The 17,100-nt window shown below is 43.2% G+C and overlaps 1 protein-coding gene across 2 annotated transcripts; it reads left to right on the top strand.

The window, feature by feature from the left end:
- The first annotated feature begins 707 nt into the window (after positions 1-707).
- ZC4H2 (zinc finger C4H2-type containing) lies at positions 708-13,935 on the top strand. Of its 2 annotated transcripts, XM_077922193.1 has the most exons (6): positions 708-949; positions 1,804-1,882; positions 6,300-6,471; positions 7,444-7,616; positions 10,092-10,254; positions 11,453-13,935. In XM_077922193.1, the coding sequence occupies exons 3-6, from the start codon at positions 6,316-6,318 to the stop codon at positions 11,564-11,566; spliced, it is 606 nt and encodes a 201-aa protein (XP_077778319.1). In that variant the 5' UTR covers positions 708-949; positions 1,804-1,882; positions 6,300-6,315; the 3' UTR covers positions 11,567-13,935. The 2 variants fall into 2 exon arrangements, with proteins under 2 accessions (XP_077778319.1, XP_028570886.1); XM_028715053.2 differs by lacking the exon at positions 1,804-1,882 and having other exon boundaries at positions 710-949.
- The last annotated feature ends 3,165 nt before the right edge of the window (positions 13,936-17,100 follow it).

The raw sequence follows: 17,100 nt of genomic DNA, 5'->3' as shown, positions 1-17,100 counted from the left end.
TTATACAGTGGTACCTCTGGATGCGAACGGGATCCGTTCTGCAGCCCTGTTCACATCCTGAGTGGAATGCAGCCCGTGACTGCACATCTGCGCGGGTCGCGATTCACCGCTTCTGCGCATGCACGTGACGTCATTTTGAGCGTCTGCACATGCGCGAGCGGCGAAACCCAGAAATAATGCGTTCCATTACTTCCGGGTCGCCGTAGAGGGTAACCTGAAAATGCTCAACCTGAAGCATATTTAACCCGAGGTATGACTGTATTTCACAAAGGGGGGCTGTCTATGTTGCACAAAGCTCACACAAAACAATACTCTCTCTCACACACATACACACATAGCTTTGTGCAACTTGCTCTCCTTTCGTACAATATACATTACTCTATTCTACCGTCTATTGACTATATATAGCACAAAGTAACTATGTAATTTTTATATGGCATTTAATCCAAATTTTGTCAAATAGAGGTTGTAGTTTTTAATTCATTTGATGAATTAAATGGAAAGATCCATAATCTCCACTCTCCAATCTCCACTAAACAAAAACAAAAAACACTCTAGGAAAACGCATCTCACACATTTGCACTCCTAATGACTACTGGACATAATTAGCTGTGACAAATGCAAAGAGAGGTTGCCGGAAGAAAGAGAGCAGTAGCTCCGCGCTTTGCATTGTGGGCCTTGTAGTCTTGGCCGCCTAAGTGAGCCTGGACCGCTATTACAATCTGAACTCGAAGTCCCGAGAGGTCTCGCTCTCCCCTACCGCAGTCTTTGCGCTCAGAAGCACGGTCGGGGCGGCTACATTGTGTCTATTGTATTGGATTTTCCTTTCTCCCTCCTCTTTGCCTGCTATTATTTTGTTCATTTCCACGGGAGGTTAAAATCGCGAATGAGAAAGCATGGCTGATGAACAGGAAATCATGTGCAAACTTGAAAGCATCAAAGAGATCAGGTAAGGCTTTCGTTGTTTGTGTGCCGTTTTTAGAAAGGATGGTGATATACAGCCCGATTCCACGCATGTTTACTCCGAATGCAGCCCTTCTGTGTCTGTCGTGGTTTACTTCCAGGAAAATGCGTGCGTCGGATTGCAGCTTAATTTCTCCTCGCGCCCGTTTTCCTTTTCCACTGTGAAAGAGTGGCTAATTTATGCTAGTGTAAAAGTAGCTACTGTAAATGTCACACAAAAGGTCCATTGGATTTTAAATGGAGCTTCTTTTGAGAGCAACAGACGGGGGGAGGGGGAAGCAGCCCCAGACTGACTTATGATGAATGCACATAAAATACGCACAGCGGAATTATGGACCATACATTTGCAGAAAATCGTCCATTATTATCATTATACTTGCTTTGTATCAGCCTCTACCAACCTAGTCCCCTCCAGATGTTAAACTATAACTCCCACCAGCCTCAGCCAGCATAGCGAGTGAGAGTTGTAGTCCAATAACATCTGGAGGGCACCTGGTTGTCAAAAAGCTGTTCTGTGTTAAAGTCTGCCTTGCTACATTCTTTATGGAAGGATGCCTCAGGAAACAAATTAATAAGCCTGGTGCTGTGCATGCTTACTCAGGAAGAAGTCCCACTGGGCTCAATAAACCTTGCTCCCTTGTAACTGGGTATTGGAAACAGTAATTTTTTTAGCAACATAAAGCAGTTTTGATGGATGAGGAGCTCTGACGATGAACAAAGTTGATTATAAGTTGAAGATGTTATTCCTCCTAAGCTGAAACACTTTTGGAAATAGTCAAGGTAGAAGACAGGTGAATTTGGGTATATCCTTCATTACAAGTTTTTATCTGCCCAGCACAGATAACCTTCCAGATGACCTGTTTGTTGAACATTCATCCTGATTTGTTTGCACAAGTTTGCAGGGAGGTTTAGACACCAGGTATTTATTGAGCATTTATTCTGATTTGTTTACAGAGAGGTTATTTGACATTGTGCCTGTCCCACACATTCCAGTGCAAAAAAGTTTGATTTGGGGGAGGAAGCGGTTTTGTTATGCAGGAGTTCCAAATCAACTTTAATTTCACAACCCATGCAATTTGCCTGTATATGACTAAATCTCACCAGAAAATACAGTAGTGTCATTCTAGACGCACACTGTGTTTCCCTTCTCCTGTGGAAAAGAGAAGGGCCTTGGTAAATATAGGGATGCAAAGCACAGTCAGTTTCCTTTCCTTTCTCTTATTTGCAGGGGGATCAACTCCCCTGCTTATTAAGGGAGTAGATTGCACATTGGAGACACACAAAAGAAAGAAATAATGGACTGAGCACAGCTGCTGCAGTTTTCTAAAGCCTCCCTCCAACACGCACACACAATGAGCTGGGAATGCCCACCCTTTCATGCAATGGAACCTTTTACATTTTTATAAAGTGGACAGTAGTGCATGTTACTGGGACATATGTAGTTTGCAAAGCACCATTCCTCTTTCACTTTTAATGTGGTGTTTTATATAATATGAACATCATGCTCTTCTTATTGTTTCATCATGCTCTTCTTATTGTTTCATTTACCTTGTCTAAGTCTTTTTGTGAAGGCAGAGTCACATTTTGAAATGGACCATAGGAAGCTGCCTCATACTGAATCAGACCAGAATGCCAACACAGTTGCCAACACTGAAATCCCCAGGATTTCAGGCAGGGAGTCTCTCCATGCCCTACCTGTAGATGCCAGGGGTTGAACTTCTGGCTTTTTGTATGCAAGGAAGATGTTCTAGCGCTGTTGCTCTAGCTCTGTTGTATTAACCTATAAAATCCTGAGCAGTTTGGGCCAGGCTCCTTGAAGGATTGCTTTCTCCAATGCATCCATTTTTGGATCTTAAGATCTTCTGTACAGGGGTAGCCAATGTGGTGCCCTCCCAGTTTTGGACTACAACTCCCATAATTCATAAATATTAGCTGTGCTGGCCAGTGCTGATTATGTTGTAGTCTACAACTTCTGGATAGCTGCCTCTGTTCTACAGAGATCCAATTAGTTTATTTGTATCTAGTCATCAGACCATGAAAAAGCAAAGGTCTGTTCTACAGAGGGCCTTTTCCAGGGTCTCCTGTCCTCAGCCTCTAACAAAGTGAGGCAGGTGGTTACTGGGGAGAGGACCTTTTTGATGGTAGCACCCTCTTTAACAGAAAGCGCTCCCCAGACACTTGCCTTTTAAGGTGCCATGTGAGGCCATTTCTGTGATTCCAGGGGTCTTGTTTATTGAGATTTCATCCTGATTTCCTTGTTGTGTACATATAAGATTTTCTCCTATTCACTTCACTCTTTCCAGTGCATTTTCCCATCACTTTTCAACCTGCAGAAAGACCATTTCTTTGTTGTGCTACGGTGGCAGATCTCTTTAATCCAATTTAACTGCATAAATCCCTCACACAAAAAATTGACAGTCTGGAGGCACTCTGTACCTTTTATTTACAGTAGGCACATTTGTCTGGTGGGTTAGATTCTGACACCACGCCTCCCTCATGCTGGATTAAAAAAAATGCTGTTGTGTTTATGATTTCAGATGGATTTTATTGTTCTATAATTAACTTCAGTGTTTTCATTGTGTCAAATTTGAATTGTGCTTTGGGTTTCTAATACAAAATACCCAGAGAATCTAGTCATACAGCCAGCACATGAATGCCCAAAATAAAAGTGAAACACCATAGGAGTGAATTTTGAGACATGATTTCCAAGAGGAGTGTGTGTATTAGATTGATGAATGAAGGAGGAGATACTGATCGTTCTATAGCTTTTTCATTATTATTATTATTTTGAAGACTATTCTGGCTTCTAATGTCCAACACTCTCCTCTCTTTATTTAAGGGTGGGTTTTTATAACCCACTGGTTACAGATTTGCTTGTAGGGATAACATAGGGCATTACAAGTAGCCTTGAATGAAAAGTTGACCCAGGAACAGAGAAGGGCATAGGGGAAAATCAAAACTGATAAATTAATGGCAAATTATTATTTTATTCAATTTCTAACAACAGCAACTTGACTGAAATTTCCCCCCTTCCCAGGTTTCCTTCTCTCTTAGTTATGATGCTCTGTTGTACCTTAATTGCTCCTCTGACATCCTAGTTGTGCTAGAGGTAGCCTAAACTTTTCTCTCTTTTTTCATTTCTTCTATCATTGTAAAGAACACTATTTTCCCCAAAGAGATGAACCCTCTGAATATATAGGGCTGGCTTATACTGAGTCAGACATATAACCTACTTAAGGAAATATGGTCTACTCTGAATGGCAGGAATCCCCCTCCCCCAATGTCTCATGTAGACTCCTGCCCTCCTGTGTGAAGGTGTTGGTGGAGATGATGCAATAAATTGAACTTGGGACTTGGGAAACCAGTCATTCTGTTAGCGAGCTCAGGGTTTTCTCTCCTGCCACTGTGCTACGTGTTCCATTCTGAACAAGAAGATGGCATCGCTGCAAGTCTTCATCCTCCCATTTGTTCTGAGCTGCGGCAAAATGCACTGAGGAGACCAGGAAAAGTGTGTGCAAAAGTGTGCTCTTTTGTTCAATGTGTTCTTGGAAGTGTGAGTGCATGAGGCTTGAGAGAAGGGGGCGACAGAGCTGGTGGCAGAGCAGTTACGGCATTGTAGGCTTCAGGTGAGGCCGTAATGAGAACAGGGACGGCGTCTCTCTGATCATTTCCACTGCAGCTGAGGAGGCCCATGCAGAGCTAGGTGGCAAAAAGATATGATACGACTCCATTTTCTCCTGTTGTTGAAGCCTTGGTGCTAATGATGTGCTGTAATGGGGAAGAGAGGGGCAACAGAAGCAGTGCAGAAAATGGCAATCTAGAAGTTAAGGTGTATGGAGCAGGCAGAGGCTACAAAGAAGAGTTGGCTGCCTTAGATGTGGTGGTGCTGGGGATTGAGATCCAACAGGGTAGGGCTAGAGCTAAGTGGTGAAGCACCTGCTTTACATACAGAAAGTCCCAGGTTCAATCCCTGGCATTTCCAGGCAGGGCTAGTGAAGACTCCTGTTTATAAAAGTGGAGAGCCACTGCCAGTCAGTGCAGACAGCTCTGAGCTAGATGGTCCCAACTGCTCATAAGTAAGGTAAAAGTAAAGGGACCCCTGACCATTAGGTCCAGTCATGACCGACTCTGGGGTTGTGGTGGCGCTCATCTCGCTCTATAGGCCGAGGGAGCCGGCGTTTGTCCTCAGACAGCTTCTGGGTCATGTGGCCAGCATGACTAAGCCGCTTCTGGCGAACCAGAGCAGCACACGGAAACGCCGTTTACCTTCCCGCCGGAGTAGTACCTATTTATCTACTTGCACTTTGATGTGCTTTCGAACTGCTAGGTTGGCAGGAGCTGGAACGGGAGCTCACTCCATCATAGGGATTCGAACCACCGACCTTCTGATCAGCAAGTCCTAGGCTCTGTGGTTTAACCCACAGCGCCACTCACATCCCTTTATGCTCATAAGTAAAGCCCTGTTATTCCAAAGGCCCAGCTAGTCCAGCATTCTTTTCCCACAGTGGCCAACAAGATGCCTATAGGAAGCTCATAAGGATATCAGCACAATAGCACTCTCCCATTCATGTTCCCCTAAAACTGGTACTCAGAGGAATACTGCCTCTGATACTGGAAGCACCAGTGCTCCCCCCCCCCCCCCCGCTAAGTCACTGAGTTGTGCCCAAATACCTTGCATTAAGTAATCTGTTAAGCAAGAAATGAACCATGTGCCAGTTAGATATGTTGATTGTACATTTGACATGCCAGTCAGCTGACTGGTCAAAAATTGCCAAATTGCATTTGAAGCCAAAAATGGCAGCTACGTATGTGGCATCTGCCCTTTAAATTTTATTATTTAAAAATGAGCGAGTGGAAAAGCTAGGAAGTGGCAGCTAACCATAACCTGTAGTGTTAGAACCAGGAAACTATGGCTTCAGAACAAGTCAAGATTTTAAAGCCAACTTTAACCCTTCATATCCAGGCTTGATTAGAAACGGTTAACCATTGTTTCCCAGTTGGGTGTAACAGGAAGCTATGGTTGACTGTAGATTTGGGGGTTGTTTTGTATGAAGCAAGGAATGACGCAGGAGCAAATGGGCTGCATGTGTGACAGTTGTGCATCTCTCGGCTTATGACGCCCAGATTTGAACATAGCCAACGCTTCAAAACATGGCCATTCTATGTCCCTGCTGCCAAAACCCACTTTCTTTGGAGCTCAGCCTCATCACCTGACATTTATGACTGTCGTTGGAATGATTTAAATGCCTCTTGGCAAACAGGAAATGCCACCTCAGCTTTACTTTGATATTTTCTGTGCATTTGTGCCTGTGTGTATCCCCTCCCCCCTTCCCCAGAAACAAGACTTTGCAAATGGAGAAGATCAAGGCCCGCTTGAAGGCTGAATTCGAGGCTCTGGAATCTGAGGAAAGGCACCTCAAGGAATACAAACAGGAGATGGACCTCCTGCTGCAGGAGAAAATGGCTCATGTGGAGGAACTGAGACTCATCCATGCTGACATCAATGTTGTAAGTGACAGCCAGGCATGGTGGTAATGAGTTTTCATGATCATTCGAGTTGCAATCTTATGCATACTTACCTGGGAGTAAGCATGACTTTTGCATTTGTTGGGTGTACTCCTGAGTAACCTGGCAGAGTGTGAAGGCTTATCTACTACTAATGTTGTGCCTTCCCTCTTAGATGCTACTCCTCAGAAATGTGTGCTGAATTCATTTGCTTCCCAGACCTGGTTGCAAAAAATGTTGTCTGTCCAAGATTTGTTATTTCACTTTCCCCCCTGACAGGCTAGGCAGAAGGGAACTCAGAGCAACTTTTATGTGAACAAAACATTCAGCTATTGAACTTTCTGTCACTGTGCAAAAAGGTGGTAGAAAAGAAAATGTTATGTTCATTATTTATGATCTTGCTACAATGCTTGATGTGGGTGGGAGGGGGGGGAGCAGAGAGAGGGACAAAGAGTGAGTGAGAGAGAAAGGTCTAGAATCCTGCCCAATATGAATATTATTATTAATATTTATGGCACCATCAATGTATTTTATGTACTCACTATGAGAGGATAGCTCAGCACTGGGAAATTCAGCACTGGGAAAATTACAGAAGAAGGGGAAACAGGAATAAACAGGAAATGAATTTGTACAGGGAATCTTATTCAGCCACCTCTCTGGTTCCTGATACTGCAGCAGTCCACAAACATCTCTTCACAACCATAAGACCTAGAAACTTGATTTTTAAAACTGAGGTTCTCAGGGCATTGACTCCAGCTTCTCTTCCCACAACCTGTGCTGTTTCTGCTCTCCTGCAGAATCTAGCATGGACTTTCTGTAGATGACTCTCTTTATCACAGTTTCATTGGTCTCTTTTAAATATTCACCTGAATGTAAAAACCTCAACATTGTGTGGGCCCCCTGGTGCTTTTGTTGCAGCTGCATTTCAGGCGGGGCTGGACAAACCTAATGAATGCTGCCTTGTTCCTTCTCCAGATGGAGAACACAATCAAGCAGTCGGAGAACGACCTCAATAAGCTCTTGGAGTCTACCCGCCGTTTGCATGAGGAGTACAAGCCTCTGAAGGAGCATGTGGATGCCTTGAGGATGACTCTGGGCTTGCAGAGGCTGCCAGATTTGTGTGAGGAGGAAGAGAAGCTCTCCCTTGAGTAAGCTGACACATTACTTGTTAAAAGCTTAAAGGTAAAGGGACCCCTGACCATTAGGTCCAGTCGTGACTGACTCTGGGGTTGCGGCGCTCATCTTGCTTTACTGGCCAAGGGAGCCGGCGTACAGCTTCCGGGTCATGTGGCCAGCATGACTAAGCCGCTTCTGGCAAACCAGAGCAGCGCACAGAAACACAATTTACCTTCCCGCTGGAGCAGTACCTATTTATCTACTTGCACTTTGACGTGCTTTCGAACTGCTAGGTTGGCAGGAGCAGGGACCGAGCAACGGGAGCTCACCCTGTCGCGGGGATTCGAACCGCTGACCTTCTGATCAGCAAGTCCTAGGCTCTGTGGTTTAACCCACAGCGCCACCCGCGTCCCTTGCTTGTTAAAAGCTTAGGCACCTGCTTTCAGGTCCTGAGAGGCAAACAGCTTCTCAAGCACAATGAAGAGGGGATGTGTATGCAGGGTGCAGTGATGGACTATGTCCAGTATTCTGAAGGCCCTTTGGATCTCTCTTTACTTGAGGATAATGTTTTTGGAGGTTTTGTTTATTGTTCTCTAAGGCTTAAAAATAGAAATTGTTAATTCTTACAGCAAAACATTTTGGCTTCTGCATTCATCAATTGCTGTGACAAAAATGATACTATTCCCAAGCCAGCAATTATAGAGCTTTGAGAATGGAATGCTCAGAAGACCCTCCTTCGCTGAAGCCTAGTGATGGTTGAGGTCATGCTGTGTTAATGTGTCCAGTATGTGCATGCAGAAGTTCTCCCTTTTTGCAATGCTATTGGATCTGCTGACAAGCAATTATTGAGAAGTCTGCCTGGTTGTGCTTCTCAGAATTGAAGTGTTTAGTAATAGCAAGGTGGTCCAATATGCAGCCCTTGGGGCCTTTTCGTGGCCCTTGGCAACATTTGACACCAACCCCTTGCAGCCCTCACGCCGCCTTCCCAAAGCCCAGTTAGCACTTCCCTAGCCTTGGCAAGGAGCTGGGAAGAACTGAAGACCCTGCCAGAGCCTTGAGCATTCTTCCCAAAACTCAGCACCTCACTTAGCCGGGTTTGGGAAGGCAGCAAGAGGGATTCACTTCCCCTAAATACTCTTGCAGCCCATTTGGTATGGAAAGTTGGACCACCCTGAGTCACAGGTTGCTCCACATGTGTGTGTAAAAATTGCTTATTTGTGGTTTCTAAAATGTCCGTGTAGGTCGGTTGTAGTTTTACCTATGTACTGGACATGACATATTGCAGTTCTGCATTCAGTGCTATGGGTTGAATTACCCAGAACCTGCAGGTGATGTCCTGTTTGGTGCAATATGTTCTAGCCATCCTGCTGCTTTTGAAAGTAGCTGTCTGAAGGAGACACACACAGGTGATGGAATGACAAGGAGGAGATCCAGGATTGCAGATAGATGACTTGAGTACAGCTCTTACTAATACTTTGCATAGATTGGGAAGTTTGCTGATCGCAAGCAGTTTAGAGTTTGCCAACTATGAGTAGCTTTCTCTGACTGCCAGGTGTTAGTTTGGAGATGCTGGATGGAAATCTATCACAAATGGGATACACTGTTCTTTGTTAGCTGACACCTCACTTTGATAGAGAGATTTCCATCCAGCATTCTGACATCAAGAGTCTTCCTACTGATATCAAAGATATAGGGAAGCACCTGTAGGGATGAAAGGAGAAGCAGTCTATTCAATACCTGAACCGTACACTTTATACTTCACATGATATATTTTGAAGATAGTAGTTCAAAAACGTTAGGAACAGGTACTCAGGATGGAACATGACACCTGACACATGGCAGGTGTTCAAAATGGCAGCTCTGAGTTGACTACTCCCAGAAGTTGAATATTCCCCATAATATTTTGGAAGAGTCATTTTTGGCCTCAATTGCCCTATACATTTAAAGCAGTATCATACAACTTTAAAATGTCATGGCTTCCCCCAAAGAATCCTGGGAGCTGTAGTTTGTTAAGGGGACCTCCCCCCAGTACTATAACTCCCAGAGTTCCCTGGGAAGAGTGATTGAATGTCAAACCACTCCAGGAATTGCATCTCTGGGAGAGGAAGTGTATATGTGTGTGTCTCTTAACAACTCTCAGTGTTCTTAACAAACTACAGTTCCCAGGATTCTTTGGGGGGAGCTGTGCCTGTTTAAACTGTTATAAAACTGCTTTAAATGTGCATCACAGATGAGGCTTGTCTTGTTTCCCCGTGTCTGTCAGTGAGTGGCAGCATAAGAACACAAGGAAAACACTACTGGATCAAAGCCAAGGTCTGCCCCAGCCTTGTGCCCTCCAGATGTTTCAGACTACAGCTCCCATCAGCTGTGCTAGCTGGGGCTGATGGGAATTGTGGTCAAAAACATCTGGAGTGCACCAGGTCAGTGAAGGCTAATGTAAGCTCCCCGAAAGAATCAGAGTGGCAGCGATTCTGCATAGCCTGTATTAGTTTTTGTTCTTTATTTAGCTACTTCGAAAAGCAGAAAGCTGAATGGCAAACAGAACCACAGGAACCTCCTATCCCAGAATCTTTGGCTGCGGCTGCAGCTGCTGCTCAACAGCTACAGGTGGCCAGGAAACAGGACACCAGACAGACAGCAACATTCAGACAGCAACCCCCACCCATGAAGGTAAGGACACACCTTTTGGGTCACTGGTGGTCAGGCAATCCAGCAGCAAAACAACACATTGTGGCACCCTTCACCCTCCAGAAATTTTTGAGCACAATTCCTGATATACAGTTCATTCACATAAATCATGGATCATGCGTCAGTTTGCAGAATAAATTCTAAGTATAAAACTCTAGGTCATTAGTCAGCATTTCCTCTCCACATGCCCTCTTGAGATGTGGGAGGGGGGAATTTCCCCTTTATTCACAAATGCAAAAAGAAAAAAGAAAAAAGATTTTCAGTTCACCAGAATTATCCGTTTTTGTAACCCCTTTCACTGCTCTTCTATGTCTCATGAGATGGTCTGAGAAAAGCACTTCCCATACATTATTGATCCAGTTGTAAGAAGGGATCCCCTCTTTCCATGACCGATGTTGCGCAATTTCAAGCTGGGCTGCAGTTAATAAAAGACATACTAATTCATTGCGCTGAAGAGATTTCTAATATTAATGTTAAGAGAACGCAGCACAAGTGTTGGGTCTGGCTCTACAGGTTGGCTATTGCTTCAAATACAGTGGTACCTCAGGTTACATACACTTCAGGTTACATACGCTTCAGGTTACAGACTCTGCTAACCCAGAAATATTACCTCGAGTTAAGAACTTTGCTTCAGGATGAGAACAGAAATCGTGCTCCAGCGGCGCAGCAGCAGCAGGAGGCCCCATTAGCTAAGTGGTTCTTCAGGTTAAGAACAGTTTCATGTTAAGAACAGACCTCCAGAACGAATTAAGTTCTTAATCTGAGGTACCACTGTACCTTATGCCAGAATGCTTGTGCTACCTCATGCCCCCACCGTATATGGAAATATGAGCCCATGTTACCACACTCTCTCCAGCCTTGTTTATTTTTGCAAGCTTAGACATGGTCCGGGCCCATCTTAGAATAAACTTAAGGGATGTTTCTTGCAAGTGATTGTGCTTTGTGTGATGAGGAAGTCTTTCTTTCATCTGTCCTGTAACCTCCTGCTGCCAGTCGTTTTTATCAGGTGGCTCTTGAGTTCCAGTATTATGAGAGAGTTTCTCACAGCTGGTATGTGTTTGTTGACTTCTGAGGAAACTTGGCCAGGCTGTGTCTGGAACCATCAAGGTGAAGAAGCTGCTCACCCTGGCTTTCCAGGGAAAAACCACATTCCTAATGGGATGGTTTTATTGTATTTCAGGCTTGCTTGTCATGCCATCAGCAGATCCATCGGAATGCACCAATCTGCCCTCTCTGCAAAGCCAAAAGCCGCTCTCGGAATCCAAAGAAGCCCAAGAGGAAGCAAGACGAATGAAAGCCTGCCAAGGAAGTTTGTGACCCAACCAGACCCCAACCATGCCCCATTTTTCAGTAGAACCATAAATGTGACCAGCATCCATCCGAGTGCAAAATTACAAGCCTTGACTTTAGCTTTTGTTTCTATTTATCATGATGTTAAGCACAACTGTTTCATTTTGGACTTTATTTTCATCTTTTGATTTTCTGCTTTATAGGAAGTTATTAAGAGGCAATGGTGCTACAGTTTGTGACATGTTGGTCATCCCACCATTTGGACTCCTACGCACAAGTAGAACCTGTACCACCCTCAGGCTGAAGAACACCTGGTACAGAGAAAACAAAGGCTTTTATCCGATCAGTGATAACATGCTTAATGTTTTAGAAAAACAAACTGAATGATTTTCTACTCAGCTTGCTAAAACATCTTCGTTTTCCATTCCATGTTTCATTCCATTCCTCCACTAATTTTGTATCAAGCCTTTATGCTAGTTTCCAGAGCTGAAGAGTCTTAAAGTGGGCAAAACTGTGTATGTCTGATTTTATGGGAAGTGTGTCTTTACTCACCCATTCCTCTTCCAGTTATAATCAGGGGTATGTGTTAAGGGAATCAGTATTCTGCACTACCTGGAAACACTGATCAATTATCTTATCTGTTCATGCAAACTTGCATTCGACTGTGCTATTATTTGCAATTTTTACTATTTGGACAATGCACCCCATTTTTGCTAATCATGGGGAGGGCCAAGGAGCCTGTACACAGGCTTGCCTTCTGGCTTAGAGAAATACTATTTGACCACTATTTTGGCATCCAATGCTTTAGCAAGTATCACCCACACAAAGAAAAACATTTTTATGTTTGCAATGTTAAGGAAGTAGGCACTTGCTGAAAAGAAGCTGAAACTTCTGCAAGACTTTTTGTGCTCCTGCAGAGACATAGGAAGTTGCTTTTCACTGGGTGGCTATGGTCCCCCTCCACTATTGGAGGCAGTATGCCTGTGAATACCTGTTGCTGGGAACTGCAAGTGGGGAGAGTGCTGTTGTGCTCAAGTTCTCCTTGTGGGCTCCTGCTGGGCATCTGGTTGGCCACTGTGAGAACAGAGTGCTGGCCTTAGATGGACCTTAGATGGATTAGCCGCCAGGCTCTTATTTTCAGGTTAGACTATTTGCTTCCTTAGCCCAGAATTGTGACTGACAGCCTGTGACAAGCAGGGTCCCCAACAGAGAAAGGCCTTTCCCCTGTTTCCTTTTAATTTAGGGGGTGAATAATCTCCCATCTGCAGGCCAAACATGGCCCCCTCTGTCCAGCCTACAAGACTCTTCACCCCAGGCTGAACCCTCACCAGTCTTGATTTGTGCACTCCTCGAATGCCTTTGCCTGACTGGAACCTGCCCCTGATCCATGAGAATGCCTCTTGCTTGCCTGGTTGGTAGATGAAGAAATGTAGCTTACTGTGCAAATGTTAGAGGCTCTAATATTCTGCCCGTTTTGTCTGGCATGCAGTCCCAGGAAAGTTGCCCAGAAGGGAGTACAGCCTTATGGGTGAGAAGGTTCCATACCCATCTTTTAACTGCACATATCAGGGTTTGGACCTAGTGTCTTCTGCACTGGTGGTTTGTGATCTTCTACTGTGCTTGATTATGGCACACACATGAAGAGCCCTGGTGGCTACCACCTGAGTGATGCAAAATGAAGAAAAGAAAAGCATCCCCTTCTGAACTATCAACAGACAAGACTGAGTCAGCATCGAGACGTTTATTCAGAGTGGTGATGCCATGATGGCCAAATTAGTTCTCTGGCACGGACAAGTGTCTCAGTTTTTTTAACACAGTGAAGAGATAACTTGTGTTGTTCTTGGTAACGTCAGCTACAAAGCAAGCAATATAACTAGGCTATGTGATTGAATATTAACATTTGGGCTTACACTGCCCATGCACAGTCCAATGATTTATATAAAAGGCTATTCAGCATAAATGTAGAATTATAAATGTCTGTTTGCTTTACATTTGTGCAGTATTTTTTTAAAGTGTGAATCCTTCAGATGCTTTTCACATTTCTAGTCCTTAGATGTAATGGGGGCGGAGTATGTGGCCCTCCAGATGTTGCTGAACTACAACTCCCATCATCCCTAACCATTGGGCATGCTTGCTGGGGCTTCTGGCAGTTGGCGTCCAACAACATCTGGAGGACCACCGATTCCCCACTCCTGATATAATGGGATCTATTATTAGCCCTTTTGTAGCCTAGAAAGAGTCTGATTTAGGAACAAGTGAGAGTGCATCCTTTTTTGAGACCAACTAATATTGTAAACATTGGAAAAATGTTTTTTTCTGTTGCTACAGAGATGTCAAGAATAGCTATTAAAGGGACAGTGTATTAAAACACCATTTTTGTTTACCTATCCTGTTTCACATGCTGCCAGTGTTGGGATTTTTGCAGAAACATATAGTGCAATAACATTAAAATAAAACTAAGGAGAAAACAATACAATTGCATGAAAATCAAAATTACCCCCCCCCCCAAATTTTGGTTGCATTCACAATTCCTTGAAAAAAATATTTGTTGATTTGGATGGTAGTAACAAGTCCTTTTAAAAAAGATTTCCTTTGTTCATAAATATTGGGATGTTGTCTTCACATTCTTTTTTCAGAGTTCAGTTTAAGCTGAAACGTTTCTAAGAATTCAAGATAGTAGCATATTTCAAAAAGGCATTTGAACATTGTTATCATCGTTTATATATAAAATAAATTCTTGCTATATAGTTGAAAATGAATCTTTTTGCTTGCCCTTAATTTCTGAGTTAATATTCAGCAGTAGCTATGGGCCTGGTTTGACTATACTATAAATCCTTATTTAATCTCTAAGTATTCCTATTTATTTATTTTTTGATAATCATCCTGGCAGCATGCAAAAAATATAAATTCATTTCTTTTTCCAAACTATTTTGATTTGGCCCATCCCATATCCCCAATAATGTTAAAGATAGGGTTGGTGTAAATTCTTGTTTGTTTATTTTAAAAAATATTAAATTAATTTCTAGGAATTTCATGAAAAACTTCCACTGAATGACATTCTCTCCATAATTGTAAATATGCACTCATTTGGGGGAGAGGTTGGGGATTATCACCAGTGGAACCTAAAATTGATCATAAGGGTCATTTCATGAATTCTTGCTGAAATTGATTTCATATGTCCCCTGCTGCATTTTCTTTTCCATTTTATGGGATCAGTATCATAACCTAAACCATTTCCCCTACATTTTTATCATTCCGTTAGATCACCTGTGCCTCATTTTGTTAATATTTTATAAATTCATTTTGTTAATATTTTATAAATTGGGGTCATACATCCTTTGGCATTGAAATTGTGTGCCAATATCAGGTTTTTGAATTGTTGCAATTCTCTTTTTACTTGCTGTTTAATAATATATTTTACTATAAAGGAACTAACTCACCTAAGCTCAAACCAAGAGTACTCTTACTCATTATTATTGCAGAAATTCTTAATTCTATAATATCCCTTTATTAACCATTAAAAAAAATTCTGGGTTCTGTTATTATAGAACAGTGGATGATGCCAATGGAAGTAAGCAAGGTCTTAATTGAAACTGGATGCTTCCATCTAGACTGCAAAATTGTAACTCGTTTTTATGAAAGGCTTTGAACCCAATTCTACATCCTTAAGGTTTTTTATTAAGTAAAAAACCTGCCACTACCAGGAATACATCTTGACTATCATTCACACCCCACATTTTAACATCTTCTTTCTTTACTAATAGCAGAATTTGTCTTAATTGGTTTGCCTCATGATGTTAAATGAATATTGGGGATACCCCCATCTCTTTTCCTCTTTTGACTTTTAAAATTTGTGGTCTTCTCCCCCAAATATATAGCCTTCTATTAACTTTTGCCAAGAGTGTATTGTTTTATTGGAAATAAAAATTTGTAAAGCCTGGAAAAGATATAGCACACTTGAATGCATTTTATTTGCTTCCATTTTCCCTAATAGATTTAGGCTTCATCTACTGTTGATGCTGATTTTTTTGGTAGACTCCCAGCTTTGAGTTCAGATTATGCTAGGCTTCAGGTTGGATTCTGAGACCCAGTGACTTCTGAAGTGAGTCCCCTATGCTCTGAAATGAAGTCCTGAATAGCCATTCAAATGTACTATATAGAAAGAGCTCAGCGTATTGTACTCTCTGGGCCACTATTGTCACATATTGCAATGCAGTGATGTAAATTAATGATGCCATCAATTCATGTGATGTGTTAGCAGCCTCCATGTATGTGTGGCATCATTAAAGGGCGTCCTAGAGGCAAACAAGACTTCCCACCAAATTCTGGTGGCCTTGGCTTTGATTCCCCTCTGGGTTCTGATCAAGTGTAACCTTAAATCCCCTAAGAAAATATGGCCTTGACAAAAGGCATCCATTGTTTTGTGTTACCCACATTTTAGAAACATCCTTGGGATAGTTAATTCTCTTATCATTTACAGTTTTTTGAACTGTGAGGCTTCAGCTGGGGTGGCAGAGCAGGGCAAGCAGTGGACAGTGTGCAATCAGGGCAGCGCCTTCCCATTTTACCTCTAAATGGAATGGGCTGCTCTTGCTGCCTATGAAGATCCAGCGGTCAGCCTGGGTGGGCAAGGTCCATTCAGAAGGTTTCCTTGATGAAGTCTGCCACCTGCAGTTCAGGGACTCACCACATGGGGCAGCAGCCACCCCAAAGTGCCAGCAGCTCCTGAGATGTGCCCGCCTATGTTCCAGAGTCAAGTTAAACGCCTTTGGGCAGAGAAAGTGGGGAGGTGACGGTACTAGCAAGGCCTTCTGCTCACCCCAGTATTGCTCATAAACATTTAAGCAGGGAGTGCCCCTGCTCAGGTGCGTGTGACATCCCAGCTTAAAAACCACCAAGGTAGTACAATGGGGTCAGGGATGCCGGTGAACCAGAAAAGGCATAAAGGCATCCTAATTATTTATATTACACACCATTATTTATTTAGAGCATTTGAAGAAGAAGAAGAGTTTGGATTTGCTATCCCGCTTTATCAGTACCCGAAGGAGCCTCAAAGCGGCTAACATTCTCCTTTCCCTTCCTCCCCCACAACAAACACTCTGTGAGGTGAGTGGGGCTGAGAGACTTCAAAAAGTGTGACTAGCCCAAGGTCACCCAGCAGCTGCATGTGGAGGAGCGGAGACACGAACCCGGTTCACCAGATTACGAGACTACCTCTCTTAACCACTACACCACACTGGCTCTTTGCACACCACTCTTCAGCCAAAAGGTCTCCCAGAGTGGCTTACATGCAGTCAATTAAGACAAGACTGGATAGCTCTGTTGGTCACAGCATGGTGCTCTAAAGTTTCAAGTTTAATCCCCACATGGGACAGCTGCATATTCCTGCACTGGATTAGATGATCCTCAGGGTCCCTTCCAACTCTAAAATTCTATGATTCTAAGACAGCTCTCCTCTGCAGGTTTACTATCTAAACAAACAAAAACACAACACACAAGGGGCCAGGAGGGCAGAGGGGGAAAATCAAACCCAGGCTT

This window comes from Podarcis muralis, chromosome Z (assembly GCF_964188315.1).
Source record: "Podarcis muralis chromosome Z, rPodMur119.hap1.1, whole genome shotgun sequence".
NCBI lineage: Eukaryota > Metazoa > Chordata > Lepidosauria > Squamata > Lacertidae > Podarcis > Podarcis muralis.
Note: the sequence above shows the minus strand (reverse complement) of the source record. Positions and strands in the feature narration are given on the sequence as shown.

Bases quoted from the DNA above. Each gene is read 5' to 3' on its own strand.
- ZC4H2 (XM_028715053.2), top strand. From the start codon at position 897: ATGGCTGATGAACAGGAAATCATGTGCAAACTTGAAAGCATCAAAGAG. The intron at 950-6,299 runs GTAAGGCTTTCG...CCCCTTCCCCAG, and splicing joins GAAAGCATCAAAGAGATCAG to AAACAAGACTTTGCAAATGG. The intron at 7,617-10,091 runs GTAAGCTGACAC...TTCTTTATTTAG, and splicing joins GAAGAGAAGCTCTCCCTTGA to CTACTTCGAAAAGCAGAAAG.